The sequence below is a fragment of the Kryptolebias marmoratus genome, linkage group LG14 (genome assembly GCF_001649575.2).
Source record: "Kryptolebias marmoratus isolate JLee-2015 linkage group LG14, ASM164957v2, whole genome shotgun sequence".
NCBI classification, from domain to species: Eukaryota; Metazoa; Chordata; class Actinopteri; order Cyprinodontiformes; family Rivulidae; genus Kryptolebias; species Kryptolebias marmoratus.
The window spans coordinates 1,533,500-1,551,840 of NC_051443.1; the positions used below are offsets into that span (position 1 = coordinate 1,533,500).

At 38.9% G+C, this 18,341-nt stretch overlaps 2 protein-coding genes across 2 annotated transcripts; one reads left to right on the top strand and one right to left on the bottom strand.

Annotated features, from left to right (window-relative positions):
* The first annotated feature begins 6,602 nt into the window (after positions 1-6,602).
* LOC108244741 (proteinase-activated receptor 2) lies at positions 6,603-8,975 on the top strand. Its single transcript, XM_017431180.3, has 2 exons — positions 6,603-6,763; positions 7,329-8,975. Exons 1-2 carry the CDS (start codon positions 6,697-6,699, stop codon positions 8,408-8,410), a joined length of 1,149 nt encoding a protein of 382 aa, XP_017286669.1. The 5' UTR covers positions 6,603-6,696; the 3' UTR covers positions 8,411-8,975.
* Positions 8,976-12,036: 3,061 nt separating this feature from the next.
* On the bottom strand, positions 12,037-13,436 carry ch25hl2 (cholesterol 25-hydroxylase like 2). Its single transcript, XM_017431188.3, has one exon. It carries the CDS (start codon positions 13,306-13,308, stop codon positions 12,418-12,420), a length of 891 nt encoding a protein of 296 aa, XP_017286677.1. The 5' UTR covers positions 13,309-13,436; the 3' UTR covers positions 12,037-12,417.
* Between the last annotated feature and the right edge of the window lie 4,905 nt (positions 13,437-18,341).

Genomic DNA, 18,341 nt, shown 5'->3' on the forward strand with positions numbered 1-18,341 from the left:
GAGTTTCTCAAAGCTTCACCTGCTCTCATGTCTAACATCCATCCATTTGCACTTTGTCAATCACTATACACTCAGTAAATATAGGGTCAGTTTACATATACTACAGCACATTGGTCCTCTGAGCCATACAGTTCAATATGTTTGTCACAATTGTTTTTTTTTTTGTTTTTTCAAAGGCTTAGCAATACTTGAAGGCAGGCATATCACCCATGTTTTAAACTAAGATCATCTTATGATGAGTGGCAGAAGTAAGTTAGACCTGTTTTGGTCAAACCTTGCAAATGACGTTTCATGAAATTTTATCAAGCTGTTGTATGATCACTTAGCTCTTGAAGTATGCATTGAGGAGGAATCAGCTACTACTACACCAGATGTAACTTTTGGAGTCAACCCAATTGACTCCAAAAGTTAGTCAGTTCTGGATGCTAATCCAATCATGTTCTGAGAGTTCCATTAAAATCTGTCTAGTGGTTCATGAGATATTTTTCTATCAGGCAAACAGGGTTCACACCAACAATAAATATCAATATTTTAAGCCAAGATGTTCCATAATGTGTAGTGCTTCAAAAATGTGGACATGTGAAGAAAGCTTGGCTACTACCACACCAAATGTTAGGTCAGTATCTGTAAAATGGACAGACTTATAGCCATTTAAGTGTTTCATAATATCAGTTGGCTGTGGCTGCCATTTCTAATTGTGTTAACACCAAAAAGTTGATCAGTTGTAGATGTATACCAAATAATTACTTTTGGAAAATTTCATTTAAATCCATTCAGTAGTTCATGACAAATTCTTCCTAACAGAGTTGACTTCAATAGTTTTAAAACAAATATTGCACAATTAGTTAGCATTTTGAGAATAAGTTTGGGATATGTCCCAGCTATTCCAAATTGTATGGCAATAACTGTAAAATTGACTGGTTTGCAGCCATTTTGTGTTTTATCCTCATGTAAGTTGTAATATTTGTGCAGTTGTACATCCTAGTTCTCATGCCACATGTTGGCTGATGGCATCGACTCAGGTAATAAACTCTGCTGCATGTGGAACTAACAGACCTGCCTGTAACTGAGGGTGGATCATGTGACAGACTGTTGAAAAGGTCAAACTGAATGTTCCTTATTTCCAAAACAACACACACACATGACCATTATTCTCCATGCAGGTTTGTGTTGGGCCAAAAGCACTAGCATTTAAAATGATCAAAGAACCAAAGAGATTTTCCACTTTGAAGATGTTCAGTGCTTAAAATCTTTTCAAATAAATGTCTAAGATTTCTTGAAGTAATGTGTTTTGTTTTGGGGTTTACACAGTGAATGTCTTTGTTCTGTTCTGTTGCTGTTATTACTTCTTGTTGCTAAAGATCGCAGCTGTGACATCGTAGGGCAGAAGATGCTGTGAGAAGAAGTAAAAGAAAGTCTTTTCACAGTTACTGTAATACAGTTTGAGAATTTATGTCGTCTCCTATTTCGTGACAACTGCCACAACAAAATGCAAATTAGCTGCTTGCCTTTTTTGCCTAAATTTAAAACTAAGATCATATTATAATGAGAAATGACAGAGCTGTAGTGGTTTTGGGTAAACCTTGAAAATTACTACATGCATGATCTCATGAATATCGCAAAATCTCGCATGAGGTATGTGTTGAGGAAGACTCTCAGCTACTACCACACCAGGTTTTAGCTCAATATCTGTAAAACTGACTGAGGTGTTTTGTAATGGCTAAAACTCAGTTGTAGATGTACATTCAGTGATTTCTTTTTGAAAATGTTAGTAAAGTAACAGCTAGTGGTTCATGAGATATTTTGCTAACAGACAAGTAAGGCTGACTCCAGCTGTTAATTCTAAAGTTTTAAGCAAAGTTTTTGCACAAAGAGCAGTATTTGGAGTTTGTGTTGTGAATGACTGTCAGCTACAACCATCCCAAATTTTAGCACAATATCTGTGAAATTACCTGAATTATAATCATTTTTATGTTGGCTAATGTTGATTAGCTGTGGCTGCCATCTTGAACTGGGCCAATGCCAAAAGTTAATCAGTTGAACATGTATATCCAATGATTACTTTCCAAAAGTTTTATTAAAATCTACACAATGGTCCTTGAGATATTTTGCTAACAGACAGGAAGAGTTGACGGTAACAGTTCTTATCAAACAGATCTGTCACAGTCAGTTAGTGTTTAAGTATGGGTTAGGTATGGTGACTGACAGGTGCAAACACACAGCAAATACCTAAACATGCCACATAAACATGAACGATGCACACTCGCACAGTCCAAAACACACAAACAACGAATGCAAAGTAAATATGTAGCAAAAGAAAAATGCTGCAACCACACAAAACAGACAAAGCAAAAGGAAAAAAATGCTGCAAGTACCAAAAACACAAACTAAACCCCCAAAACACCAGCAAGTAAGAAAAAAGCTGCAAACTTACTCCACTAAACAGAAGTACACCAGACCACCAGGGGGAGACCTAAATGTATTTGATAGGACTAACTGCAGGCAATGAGGAGATGATTGTTGTCGATACTTAATACGTGTGTGTGGGTGTAGATCTTGGAAATGCCAAACTGAATTGCATTTTAGGAATAAATAAAGTTGTCTGAATCCGAATCTGAATCAGTCATGGTCAGCATAGATTGCTCTTCTTTCCAAAAGCATTTTTCAAAAAAACACTTTTTCAGTGTCCAAGTGAAATCAAATTTCTACAACGTAAGACCAAATAAATAAAAATATGTAATGTATAATAAGTGATTACTTAACGGTGACTGTCCTAATTCAACTTAGAGAAAGCCACTGATTAGTGACTTCTTCACAGTCACTCAGTCTGTGAAGACGGCCTACTCTTGGTAGATTTACACATGTTCCATAATCCTTCCATGTCCTGATGATGGATTTAACAGAAAGGTGTTTTGGGACTTGGAAATCTTTTTGTATCCATCCCCTGACTTGTACTTTTAATAATATTTTCTCTGAGTTGAATTAGGACTGACTCTGGGTACTCCAGTTTCCTCCCACAGACTAAAAACATGAATGTTAGGTTAATTGGTGACTCTAAAATTGTCCCTAGGTGTGAGTGAGAGTGTGAATGGTTGTTTGTCTCGTTAGTCTCCATGTGTCTCTGTGATAGACTTGCGACCTGTCCAGGTGTCCCCCGCCTCTCCCCCAGTGACTGCTGGGGATAGGCACCAGCTTCCCGCGACCCAGAATGGAGAAGCAGGTAAAGAAAATGGATGGATGGATGGATGGATGGATGGATGGATTTAGGACAGTCACTGGAATCTGATTTCACTTTAACTTTGAAGAAGGTTTTTTTGAAGAAAAAAAAGGCCATTTTATTTTGACAATGACTGATTAATGACAACAATAAAAGCATAAAACATCACAGGGGTGAATACTTTCTATAAGACCTGAACTTGTTTTAGTCAAACTTTAAAATAATGTCATGCACAACTTAATGTGATATTGTGAGATCTGTTAGTGCTCAAGGCTATGTGTTGTGGATGAATGTCAGCTACAGCCATGTCAAAATTAGCTCAATATCTGTAAAACTGACTACGTTATAGACATTTTTGTCTTAGCTGAATTTTATGTGCTGTGGCGGCCATTTTGAATTGAATTGACTGCAAAGTATAATTAGTTGTATCTGTATATCCAATGATTATCTATGAAAGTTTCATTAAAATTATTCTAGTGGTTAATGAGATGTGTTGTTAACAGGTAAATAAATCCATTCAGAAACATGCTGGATGGAGGACACCAGTATTACACTTCCAACCTTATTTTGTTGACGTGAGGCTGCAAAATGTCCACACGTTCTCTCTCTCAGAGGTCCAACAGACTTTAAGAGCTTGGAGTTAGAAAATAAAATAAAAAACTATCAACTGTTATCTTAGTGAGAGGTCAAGGCTGACTATGTTCCATTAAACAATATGTCTGAATATGTCACTGATTGGTAGCAGGTATTTTATAAAAGTTGTATTTGTCTGAATGATCTCTCTTCAGGTTGTGACTGATCCAAATTGGTCTACTGCCAAAGAATTTAATGTAGTGACATAGTTTCATTTCTGACGGGGGCAGTTCAAACTGTGAGCACACCTGTAATGTAATCAGTCACACATGTAATCCTAAAGTGTTTTAATATTCACTGTCATTCTTCATCCGGAGCAGTGGTTCCCAAAGTTGGAGTTTAAGTGGTTTATTAGCAGTGTTTAATACTTCATACAGTAATAGCTTGGGTCACGAGTCCCTGTGGCTTTTATTTTGTTGGTCGAAAGCTAAAAGGTTTGGGAACCACTAGTCCGGTGCAAATCACTTCTTCCTCTTTTCTTTTTTTTTTCTCTGCTCTTGAAACCCATTCAGTTTTCACCTGAGAGTTCCTTCAGCGCTCTGTGAATGACTGGTGTCCTCATTGGAACCTATCCCTGAGTTCTCCCAGGATCCTCCCAGGATTCTAAGAATTGACCGGATTTTGTCATCCAGGGAATCTGTGGGAGGAATGAGCCCTGCGCAGATCGTCACAGATCTGTGTGGGAGTAGCTTCAACATGTTGTCGCTGCTGTTGTGTGTGTGTGTTTATTCTTATATCTGGATTATGTGATGTAATAATGCCATGTGGGAGGGGTGGCCATTTATAAGCTGCTTGGGCCTTCAGCCGACTGCTTGTATTATTTATCTTAGACCTTGCTACGAACTACATTTACTTGTTTTTTTATTGTTTGTTTGTTTTTTCTTTACTGTGCTTTTGTTGTATTATTTGCACTTTGAAGAAAAGCATTAATTTAATCCTTCATGTAAAGTCTGTACAACAATTAATTTAATGTTTGTTGCATTTCTTTTCTTAATGTATTTATATGTTATGTTTTCCTTGTTTTCTTGTGTTTAGTTTCCCAGCGTCTCTGTGTGTCATCAGCCTTCTTCCCCTCAGTTAACCATGAACACCTGCTCCTCTTGTTCATTAGTCTCAGATGTCACCATCAGTAAGCATTCCTCCCAGACTGCTAACACTTCACTCAGCAGTCTGTAATCCTGTCTTCCTGTGTTTCTGTGTTTCTGTGTTTCTCTTCCCCAGATGCTGCTCAGTCTTTAGTCTGTTTTTTGTTTGTTGCCCGGTTAGCTTTTTATTTTCTGTAATTAAAATCCTTATTTTGTACTACTGGTCCCCGGGTTCAGTCTCTATCCTTGGGCCCTTGCTGACCATTCTTCACATACAGTACATATAAAAACTGAAAGTCTAGCATTCCTTGAAGGAATGCATATCGCCCGCCATGTTTCATGCCAGATTTTTAGACTAAGATCATCTTACAGTGATAAATAATGGAGCTGTAGCCATTTTGGTCAAACCATGAGAATAATGTTATCTCAGTGGATGTTGTGAGGCGTCACACTCAGAGTATGTGTGGGGAATGACTGTCAGCTGCTACTACATCAAAGTTTGTCTCAATATCTGTAAAACTGACCATCATTTCTGTGTTGGCTAAGGTTGATCAGCTCTGGTGGCCATCTTAAATTGGACTTAAATTGAACCAATGATTTTGCAAGACAATGATGTCTGCAAGTTTAATTAATTGGTTCATGAGATATTTTGCTAACAGACAGACACTGGCAAAAACATTATTGTCCGCCTTTGTTTTTGGCAGCAGATGATAAAAATACACCTAACATTATACTTATATGATCAAATAAATTCTGCATTTCAAGAAAAGGCCATTTGTACATTTTTGCAAATGTTATCATAATTATCATTTTTCAAAATGCATAAAATGTTTTTGACAAAAAGTTTATTTCGGTATAGATTAATACATTATAGTTAAAGTATACATTTTTATCAATACATTCCTAAAATGGTACTTTAAAACAATTATTTAAAAGTATACACTTTATTATGTATTACAATATAAAATGTGAATAATTAATTACAAAGTATTATTATAGTAACTTGAATGACGTATAAAAGCATACATTCAACATTACAATTTTGTTCTCACATTACATTTTGAATATATCCATCCATCCATATGTAAAAGATTAAAAGTGCACTTTTCTGTGCTGCTGAAGTTTGTAAAATAGATCGCATGCACTGAACTTACTTAAAATAATTCCACTTTAGCACACAGTAGTGCACCAAATATACTTAAAATGATGCTTTACTACAATTTATGTACAACTGAGGTGGACTTAGTACAAAATTAAGTTTAAGGATATCTAATCTTAAACACACTTGAAGCGTCTGACAGCAGGTCTTTTCAGTACACTACCTGCATGTTTGAATTCAGTAATATTATAACCTGCTGGTGTCGATTCTCAGTCACCCAGGACATAACAGGTAACAAATCCAATAAAACCTGGACTTCTGTTCTGTAGCTGAAAGAAGCTCCAGAATCCTTTTCCACCTGGATGCATGCAGCTGCTCTTTCAGCAGGAACAGGTGAAGTAGGCTACACGTGTTCTAACTCAGGGGACTTTATGAGGAGGCGTTTTGAATATTTTGACTCCTGGGCTGCCAGTCGGTCTCCATGGAAACCTGAAACCGGAAACCCATTTGAGGACAGCGGGAGGAAGAGAAATGACGTGTTTGTGTGAGCAGGTAAAGCAGGTAGTCTCGGGGTGTGGCGTTCAACTGCACCGAGCTTTTTCGGACGTTTCGGTGCCAGTTCCTGCTTTGAGACGAGTCTGGAAACAGGAGTCCGCACAAATATGGATTTCAAATGGATTCTGTCGCTTTTGGTGGTTTCTTGCTGCTTTTCAGCTTCGTGTGCCAATAGTAAGTTTTTGTTTGTTTGTTTGTTTGTTTGTTTGTTTGTGGTTTGCTGAAGTCCTTCTGGTTAATTGACTAAAATCATCTCAGAGCGTACATTTCAGCCAAATAAAGAGTAATAGTAAGGTTGTTCACGTGATATTAAAGCAGTTCATTCAAGAGTAGTTCAGTGTTTTAAAACATGACGTTTTAGTAAAGTTTGTTCTGAAAACAAGCCAAGGTCGTAAAAGTCAAGCAGGATGAGCCTCAGAGGTTTGTTCGTTTCTGCTGTCAGATTCCTGGTTTTTTCTTTGTTTATTATTTGAGCTACAGCTGAGAGTTTCAATATAAATTATTTTGTCAGTGATGTATCTTTTTTATTTATGACAAACAAACAAACTAGTAAACAGGAAAATCTCAGGGAAAATGCCTCTCAGATCTTTTTTATTTTTTCCAAGTAACCTTTTTGGCCAAAAATATTTCATAATTCAACCATAATCTTTTTTAAGTGCACTAGTTCATTCTCTGAGATTATCTTTAATGTCTAGTCTGGTCTTCACCCTAATGTGTTTCATTTTGTTTTGTCTTTTAGAGAGCCGTTTATTTATAGTGACTGGAAACACAAATTCAGATGACAATGCCAGAGTATACGATTTCCTGAAGAGCCAACTTACCACCGTCTTCTTCCCAATTATTTACATTATTGTGTTTGCGTTGGGACTTCCTGCAAACGGAATGGCTGTGTGGGTCTTCCTCTTCAGGACCAAGAAGAAGCACCCATCATCCATCTACATGGCCAACCTGGCTCTGGCTGACCTGCTCTTTGTAATTTGGATCCCTCTGAAGATTTCCTACCACCTAAATGGCAACAACTGGACCTACGGAGAGCCGCTGTGCAAAATCCTGACCAGCTTTTTCTATGGGAACATGTACTCTTCTATCCTGTTCATCACCTGCCTCAGTGTGCAGAGGTACTGGGTTGTTGCACATCCTCTGTCTACGCAAAGAAAGAACAACAAGATTGCTATTGGTGTCACGGTGGCCATCTGGGTGTTCATTTGTCTCACTTCTACTCCTCTGTACTTGTATGACCACACGGCCAAGATCAAAGACCCCAACGTAACCACCTGCCATGATGTGAGCTTCGTAGAGGATTCCACTGAACTATTAACATCCCAATCAGTCCGGCTGCCGTTGGTCTATTTTATCTTCATGGCTACGACTGTCTTTTTCATCCCTTGCATCGTGATTGTTGTGGCATATATCCGATTACTCAAAGTTCTGGGGAGTGGCATGAAGGACAGTGTGCAGGGGAACAACAGACACAAAGCTGTGATGTTGATTGTGATTGTCCTGGTGACGTTCCTCGTGTGTTTTCTACCCAGCAACATCATGCTTGTGGTGCATTATGCCCAGCTAACACACACAGTGGCAAATAGGAGCTATGCATTTTACGTCTCGACTCTGTGCCTGGCCAGTGTCAACAGCATCCTGGACCCTTTCATCTACTACTTTGTGTCTGAGGACTTCAGGGACCACGTGACGAACACCCTACTGTGCCGGAGCAGCCGAACCGTGGAGAGAATGAGGGTTTCCTTCAGTTCCATGAAATACTCCAAGAAGAGCAAGGCGTTTGAGGCAGATTCTAGGAACACGGAGAGCAGCACCATATAAAAGGAGAAGGTGGCTGATCAGATGGGTTTCACTGGGATTAAAGCAGGCAAACTCAGCTCATCAGAGAACCAAAGATGACTTTTAAATGTGAAGACGACTGCACTTTTATTCAAGCAGAGTGCAGCTTGTTACAGCGTGGCTTATTCTGAGCTACTGGATATATTTGGTGTTTAATGTGAATATATCATACACTGTAAATATAAATGTGTACATAGAATGAATGACTGTTAAAGACTGATATATGAGTACTGTTGGCTGAACAATAATTCTGGTTTTTTATCTTTTTCCTAAAATTAACCTGACTTGGGTACGGTTTAAAAGATGGAGAAAAAAAACCTAATCTGTACAGTCACATTGTTCAAAGAAAACAGGAACTACAAGAATATATAAAGCTTTTTAAAAAAATTATTCTATTTTTCTATTCAAACTTTCTTTTTTTGCCTGTTTGGCACATTCTTGAAACTAGTTGTATCATTTTAAGCTTCTTGTGCTAAACAGTTTTTAAGTTATAAGTTGATTTAAAAATTGTTGCATATTTTCCTCAATAAAAAGTATCAACAGAGTACAGTTTCTGTGAAACTTTTTTTGGAGTATTGCATCATTTCTTGTGTCCCGTGAGTCAGAGAATTAATTTTCTTCCAGCAGTCAGAGAATTGTGGAGATGTAAGAAATCTTTGGAATGTGTTGTGTCAAAGTTCAGACACACTGGTTAATTGTTAAATAGAAGATGGTTGGAATGGAATGTGTGTTTGAAAGCAGTCATCATTTTATTGGTTTCAGTGTTGTAACAAGTTTCACCTGCATTTGAAAATTAGGTGATCCTAATTAGGTTAGATAGCTTTGTCTTATAGCTCACCACAGTTACAGGCCTCTTTCACACTTTATGATTTTTAGACCATCTCAAAGCCATTACAGTTTTATTTGTGCAAGTTTTTTAGTTGAGCTCTACAACAGAATATACTGTACTCCTTGAAGGAATGCAGATCTTGTGGGATCTGTTACTGTTCAAATTAGGTGGCTGTGATCAGTCTCAGCTACTACCACACTAAATGTTAGGTCAGTGTCTGTACAGTTGACTGAATTAAAGCCATTTTTGTGTTTTTCTACGATCGGTTGGCTGTGGCAGGTCCCTTGACTCCAAAAGGTAATCACTTGCAGATAGTAGTTCATTTTGGTAACAGACATAGGCAAAAACATTGTTGTCAGCCTCAGCCCTTTGGTGGTGGGAGATAATCAACAAAACGTCTCTTAAACAAAATGAATGACTCGTCTTTGTGCTCTTTTTCCTCAAAGACAAGGAGCAGTTGAATTGGCATGCTTCGAGGCATGACCCCACCCAAAGAGTCTACCATCCCCCAGGTAAACACTGACTGCTGATAGTTCTCTGTAAACGGGCTTGTTGTGGTTTGAATACGAGGAAAGAATGTTGCAGAGTGTCACCTTACCTTTTGTCATCGGGGAGAGTTGAAAACCTTTTACTTTGCTCAGTGCAGCTACACCGTGTTACACAGACAGACCCATTACTGGCTGTTAATGTTGTGTGAACAAAACAAAGGCAGTTTATTCATAAATAGTTTCACACTGATATTTTCAGCTGTTTCACAAATTTCACTAGGAGAAGGTTTCATTTTTTCAATGGGAAAGTCAGTATTTATGTGTTCTCACTGACTGAGCATTCGCTCTGTTGTTTTCCTTTTCTTTTATATTCCAGTACGCTTTTTGCAGTCTAACTACTGCAAAACTTGTGCTATTTTAGGTATTTATATTTCAAAACAATTGGCTCATTGTTTTTTTGTAAGTTTAATTCTTTTTAAACAAGAAACACGCTAAACCAGTTCTGACTGCAATATCTGTGGCACAGGGAAAAACAACAGCAGAAGAGGGAAGTCACACAGAGAGAGGCTGTTTCGATCAGCTATGAGTCAAATTATGTTCCATGAGTCATTTTTAACCCAGTGTGTGATTGGTATCACCTGCCACTGAACATGAAGCAACAATGTTTTGTTTGTGTATGTCTTTGTTGGTTTGTTTAATTATTAAAAAAATATCTAATGAATTAGTGGAAGGAATTTTAATGAAACGTTCAGACAGGAATCATTGGACATACATCTGGAGCTGATTAAACTTTGGAGTCAGTCACATTCACATTTACCGTCACAGCTAAGCAAACTTGGCAAACACCAAAAAAAGGGTTTTAACTCAGCCATTTTCTGTCCCTTCTAACACAAGATGATCTTAATCTAAAACGCTGGTAAAAAAAAAAAGAAAGGCAGCAGACAGATTCTTTGCTTCATGGAGTGCTAGGCCTTAATTTAGATTGTTTCTTTTTAATCTTTCTAAGCTTTCCCAGTTCTTGAATTTGTAGGGAGATTGCCATCTGCTGGTGGACATGTTAAAATGCAAGTAGTTTTATGCAATAGTTCAAACTTATTAACATTCCAACTCAATAAAACAGCTTTTTCACAAATTTCTACGCAAATTATTAATGTTATCTTTTTCCCCACAGCAGAACTTCACTCTCCAGGAGCTACATATAACTCAGATTTTCACATCTAGAAACGGGCTCCCTTATTATTATTATTATTATTATTATTATTATTATCATTATTATTAGTAGTAGTAGTAGTAGTAGTAGTTGTTGTTATTATTGTTGTTGTATTACTACTCCCAGAAAGTGACATGTACAACTGATTAACTTTTGGTGTCAACCCCATTAAGATGGCCACCACAACTAACCAAACACAAAATTTGCAATAACTCAACCTATTTTACAGATATTGGGTTAAAACCTGGTGTGATAGTAGCTGACACTGATCCCAACACATTCCATTCATTGTCATTATCTTTTGGAGTCAACTGTGTCTGTTAGCAAAATATCTCATAAACCACAAAATGGATTTTAATGAAACTCTCAGCCAGTAATCAATGGTTGCACATTTATTTGTTGTAGCAGTAGTTGGCATCATCCCCACCACTTACTCCAAACACTACACACAGACTTTTTCGTACAACTTTGGCATTTTTATTGTTAAAATTAACAATGTTAGCAAAATATGTCACAAACCACTAGACAGAATCTAGTAAAACCCTCAAAAAGCAAACTTTGAATGTATATTTACATCTGATCCACATTTGGAGTCAACTCAATTCAAGATGGCAGTCACAACTAATCAGCCTTTACTAACACAAAAAAGGTAACAGCTCAGTCAGTTTTTCCAGATTTTGAGCTACTTTTAGTGTGGCAGTGTATCATTTTGCAACAGAGCTGCGGTGTTTTGCTAACTGTCTATGTGATTGTGCACACACACACACATATATATATATGTTATATATGTTTTATATTTTATAATTAAAAACTCTTCCAGCAAATTTCTGACAGAATGATGGATTAGTATTGCACCCACGCATGATGCTGGGATGCAGCTAAAAGACCACCATTCATGCATGCAAGCAAGAGGGTCAGGGAGAGTGTTCGTGCTAACGTGTGTAATCACTGAGACAGATCACACTGCACACAGTCAGCAAACACTTCTGACATCAAGAGTCGCTTAATGAAGTTTAACAACACACATCTCGAGTCTGTGCTTTTTTTCACTTTTATTTTTTTTTTAAATAGAGGAAAACAGTTTACACGTGAGGACCTGAGAATGCCACAAGGACAGGTAACAATGCATGATGAAAATAAAGTAAGTGAGAATTCTTTGTTAGTAAGAGCTGTATGTACATGTATGTACATGTACTGCAGTACAGGATCATCCATAATACGGTACTACTGTAAATAAACAGATACAAGAACTTATCAAACAGTAAGGACATGTTAGGCTGATTATCACACAGGGAAACGCCCAAAAAGTGTGCCTTAATTAAAATAATTTCAAAGTTAAACAAAAAACTGCAAATAAAAAATAAAATAATAGAAAGCATTCTGCGAGAGAAAAAAAACAAGTGTGTTGGAATGTGAGCAGGTCCAAAACAGACAGTCATTAGGAGAAATGCACTCAGGCTCTTCAGTCTTTCTTCCCTTTTATCTCCTCTGGCTCTCCTGCTCCTTGGCTGGAGGAAGCTGGCATTGTATGGGTTCCCCCCAGCCAGTCCCAGTGTGAGAAAAATGGAGCAAAGTTAGTCCCGGGACGCTGGTGGTGAGCATCGTGCTTAGGGACACCACCCCAAAGGCCAAAAGGCACCAGGTTGTGCATGGCCCAGGGGAAGTCATAGCCACAGTGGTCCTCTGTAGAAACATAAACATTAAAGACCATGAAACTCCACGTTGTAAGGCAGTGACACTGCAGCAGAATGGGGTCCACCGTCACCCAGAACCCCACACTGAACAGTTCCCAGCCAGACAGATACTGTGTGACCAGACTGAAAGGCTGGTTGTACTGATGGTGCACTGCATGGAACGTGCGGTACAGCCAGGGAACTCGGTGGTGCAAGAGGTGCCAGAGGTAGTACTGCAAATCAAAGACAACCATGCAACCCAGAATGCCCAGGAAGAAGCTCCAGAGAGTAGGTGCTTCGGGGGGCAGAGGGGTCGGTGGCCTCCAAAGCCACTGCGCCACAGCAGAAGGGAGGATGAAAAACAGATGGTTGTACACAGTGATTCCCAGGGTGTTCCAAATGTTAGGCCATGTGACAGGTCGGTCTGGGTGCAGCCGGTAACGGTTGATGCAAGGCCAAGTGGGAGCCAGCAGGTCCAGCATGGTGTAAATAGCAACCAGGACAAAGTATGTAGTAACTGAGAGAACCACAGGGAAGAGAGGGCTCCTCAAAAACTCGTGGTGGTTCTGATGGAGGTAGTCCCAAACAGGCTGCAGAACCAAGTCTAGGGACTGGTCCCCTGTCACGTTGTCTACATCCGACATCCAGGACAAAGCCTCAGTTCGGACGAACCTGCTCATCCCTAATGTGCTGTTTTTCTTCCAAAGACGCCCAAGCCAAGAGGATTCTTTTTTAACGAGGATAAAGAGGGTGCAAATGAGAGAAAAGATCCAATCAGCTGCCTCGTAAAGGTTCAGCAACAGCAAATTGTTTGGGAATGTTGTGCCAAATTGGACCAGTGGACTCTCTTTCCCTCTTATGTATGTTCAAGCCCCACCTCCACCCTCCCACCACCCTCTGCATTTTAAAAGAAGGGACTCTGTAAAGGGCCTTTTTCATGGGCACAAGGACCGCAGCCAGAAGTCAGGAGCCAGGCCGGGCCACAGTGCTCATTTTCACCCAAATCATGGCGAGAGAGCTTCCGTTTTTATTGTGATTTTGATTCTGTCACAACAGAACTCAAACAAACTCTGTTCCTCAGCTTTTACTGGTAATGGCATCAAACCATGCAGCTCATCAGGCTGTGTTCTGATAATGAGCCTGTTAATGTTTCTGTCACTCTCATCATCAGACCCATACAGAAAACACACACACACACCATGAGCCCAGAAGAGTAATTAATCATAGAAAAGTTGTCAAATGAGACATATATTGAAAGGAAGTGGACAGAACTGGAGCAGCGACTGCAGCTCTTGTTTTATGGTGTTATTTAATCATTCTGCACAAAACTGGCTTTTTAAATAAATATCATGTGATGCAATGAGGTTTGTTGTTGGACACTCTGACATTTACTATATACAGTTACTTTTTATTAAGTTAATAAATATAAACAATACATAATAAATGCCTATAATCTTTTGAAGGCATGCATATCGCCTGCTACATTTCATGCCAGAGTTTTAAACTGATTGGAAGGGACAGTGTTGTAGACACTTTGGCCAAAGCTTGTAAATGACATTATGTTTTAATGTGATCCTGCAAGAGTATGTGTGTGGTGATTTGGCTTTTTCTGGGTTTTGTTTTTATTTTATTTAAGTTCTCTGGTTGGTGTTTCGTTTTTGTTTTCTATTTTTAGTTATCTGGTTTTTGTTTTCTTCTTGGTTCTGTCCTCCTTGTGTTTGTGTTCTCATTTCCACTCTCCCCCAGTCATTCACTTGTCTGTTAGCCACGCCCATCTTCACCTGTCCCGACTCTGTAATCATTCCACCTGTTCCCACTCACCTCGTTATCCTCAGTCTTAAAAACCCGGTCACTCTTCCCATACCTTGCTGGTCCATTGTTTGATGTTTGCTGTTAGTTTGATGTTTCTTTGTTGTTGCTGCTTCGCGCCGTGTTCCTGTCCTCAGAGTTCTGTTCAGTTTATGTCTTTTATTTTAGTTGTTGTCTGTTTGCTGCCACGTCAGCTTTTTGTTTTCGTTTGTTTCTTTAGTTTAATAAATTAGTTTCTATTCTTTACTATGAGTCTGCGCTCTGGGTTCCTTTCCGTCATCACCACTGATCATGACAATGTGAGATCTTTGAACATTTGGAGTATGTGTATTGAATGACTCTTAGCTATTGGCATGCTAGGTTTTAGCTCATTAGCTGTAAAATTGACTGAGCTGTAGTTATTTTTGTGTTGCCTAATATTGATTAGGTGTTCTGAACTCCTCTGCAGAATAAACAATTCTGTCTGACAGCTGAAGCTTGGACCAAACTAGACCATGTTGCACAAGACAATGATCCCAAACACAGCAACTAAACTCCAACAGAACGGCTCAAAATGAAAAAGAATCAAGGTGTTGCAACGATTGAAATGCTGTGGTGGGACCTTAAGAGAGCTGAGCAGAAACAAATGTCTTCAGACTTTAATAAACAGGAACAATGTTGGAAAGAAGAGTCACACATAAAATGAAAAGATGGCGTAAACTTTTACAATGTGCAGGTGTTGTTGTTGTAATGACTACAGCTCTGCTGTTCTGACATATTTATTTGTTTTTAAAGATGCAAAACTCAAGATCATGGCATTATTGTATTCTAACTTCTCTGTTATGCACTTAAAAATGTTCAGAATATTTAAACAAAACCACAAACACCAGTTTACCACCTTTGTACAACGTCACGGTTTCTGACACAAACCAGCAGAGGGGAGCAAAACACAACATTTAACCAAAACAGTCAGAGAAAAAAAGTCCCTGTTCTGAAACATAGGAAAATAAAATTCCAAATGAACGGAAATAATTGTTTTTTGTTGTTGTATGAGATTTATTTATGTTATTTGTTTTATGATTATATTTTATTAATTTTTTTGAGCTTTGTTATAAACAGAACTCTTTTTTTTAATTAAACAGCAGCTACACCAAAACAATGAGTGGTGCACAAGAGCTGTAAAATATCATGGATCATCCAGATTTTTCTTTGGCATAATGTACAATTCATAAAATCAAACCTTGTAAACAACTGGGTTTTCCTGACAGACCAATAAAACCACAGTTTGTCTGTAGTGTTTCCACATTTCTAAATAAAGCACCTTTAACATATGAGGCCAGCTGCTCAAAGCATTTGAGAGGAATTCCTTATTTGGGGAAAGATGGCACATTTTTACATCAGCCCCAACAACCCAGAGTTTTTCTCTTTTACAGGATAGTCATTTGATTTATGTTCATCACCCAATCAGGAAAGTCTCATCACGGAGAGAAATAATGTGCTGCTGTCTCTTACAACCATGCACCAGCTTTTAGTTTCCAGTTGTCTGTTGCTGCTGGAAACTGTGCCAGTATTTCAATGTGGACACGTACGTGCCTCGTGTCTTGATTGCTCTGAGTGACTTAGTGTTTTTCAGAGCAACAGCTGTGCTGGAACACAAGTATTTTTAAAGAACACACACACACTTACTCACACACACATTGGACAACAAGAAGATCAAAAGAAGATATCTGTAAATTAAAAAAATCTAATCAATCTTTATTTGTGATGCACCTTTTATACTTGATACAAAAAAAATAAATCACAAAAGTAAAGTGACAAAATACAACAAACAAAATAATTGAAAACAGCAATAAGTTATAGGAATGGCAACAGTAAGATGAAGGGACTGAAGAAAGTGAGGAAATGCCATTTTTAATGAAGAAACACCAGAGCTTTATGATAAAAATAGAAAGATTGTAAAAAATCTAAAAATTTGTAAAACCCAAACTCTAAAAACAGGAAAGAATGAAAAAGGTACATGTAAGGTTAAATAAATAAAAGTTAATATTTGTGTAACGGTTTCCTCTTTGTTCAGTAGCTGGTCCCAGATCTTGTCCAGTGGAAGTTGCATGGATAGGGCCGTGGCTGTCTGGATCCTCCAGAGCTTCTTGTCTCGAAGAAGTCTGCTTTGTACCAACACCAGCTTGTTCTGTCCAGGAAAGGTCACTAGGGTTACAGGGAGCACTGGGATGACTGGCAATGACTTTAAAGTTGAGATATTTAATTCACAATAAACCTAGCGGCTGTCTGTTGTGACTGAAGGTATCTCCACTCAGGGAGACCTTGGATACCTGTGGTCTCTATACGTAACTCCAGTCCTACAGTTGCGATGCACCTCACCTGCAGCACCTCTCACAGGTGAGGTGCTGCTACCTGTGTCTGACATTCCTCCCACAGGAGATGCAAGGATGCATAAACTCTCTGCATGCCTTGGCTGATTCTTGGATAGATTTACTAGTTGACTCCGTAGTGAATGAACTGGTTTTGACATATCACTCCAGACCCCTCATTTTAATAGCAGCTGTGAACTTCACACTTGCAAAAGTGTGAATGCTTGATTGGAACTCATTGAGTTGTAATGATTCCCACTTACTCAAAGGATGTATGTGTTGGAAGTTTAAACTTGACCTTCACACGTACTTCAGGTTGTGGATATAGGTCACAGTGACACCCTGATTGTCACATCATTGTCACCTAAAGGCTTTGAGTCTGTGGAATTTTACTAAGCCTGACAATACAATTTTAACTACATACATACAGAAATATATTGAGGTAGAGTGGTATGTTTGTGTAGGTTCTCAAATTCTAAAACTTAAAAAAGAAGTAATAAAAAAAGGCAGCTGAATGTTTTTTTGTGCTGGAAGACGTTTCACTTCTCATCCCAATGAGCTTTCTCAGTTTAGACTAAGATGTGCAGGGTTGCACAGCTTTAATCTGCATGAGATGCTCCATTTATGCAAGCTTAATGCACATGCAGATTAATCCCACTCCCCATTCTTGTTGGTAGTTAGTGTTCTTTCTCAGCCTGGTCTTCATGAGAAATGAGAAGAGTTTTGGTCATGAATCATGATGGTGTGAACAGGTAAAAAACCGACTGGGAGTCAGATCCAAAGCAGTTTTATAAGTTAAAGAAAGCTGGAACCTGAGACATTCTCCTCTGTTTAAAGTTGGGTTTTCTTGTTTGACGTACAGTAAATGGCTTCTCTTCCCTCCCTCTCAAACCATCTAAACCATCAGCTTGTTGTCCTTAGTATTCTTTCTGGAAGAACATGGCAGCGCAATAGCTTAGTGGTTAGCACTGTAGCCTCACAGCAAGAAGGTCCTGGTTTCAAGCCCTGGGTTGGACCTGGGGTCTTTCTGTGTGGAATTTGCATGTTCTCCTCATGTTTGTGTGGGTTTCCTCCCACAGTCTAAAACATGCATGTCAGGCTGCCATGAAAAAGAGATCTATGATCTCAATGAGATTTGCTTGGTTAAAAAAAGAATAATAATAATTCAACCTGGAGAGACTCACGACAAAGAGAAGCTGCAATTAAATAGTTTTATTTGACATGAATGACTCCTTTTTGGAGTCCTTGGAAGGGTTACTGGAGAGTGCCCCTCCTGGGGACTCCCTTGTTCTGCTGGGAGACTTCAACGCTCACGTGGGCAATGACAGTGAGACCTGGAGGGGTGTGGTTGGGAGGAACGGCCCCCCTGATCTGAACCCGTGTGGTGTTCTGTTGTTGGACTTCTGTGCTCGTCATGGATTGTCCATAACGAACACCATGTTCAAACATAAGGGTGTCCATATGTGCTCTTGGCACCAGGACACCCTAGGTCGCAGTTAAATGATCGACTTTGTTGTCGTTTCATCTGATCTGCGGCCGCATGTTTTGGACACTCG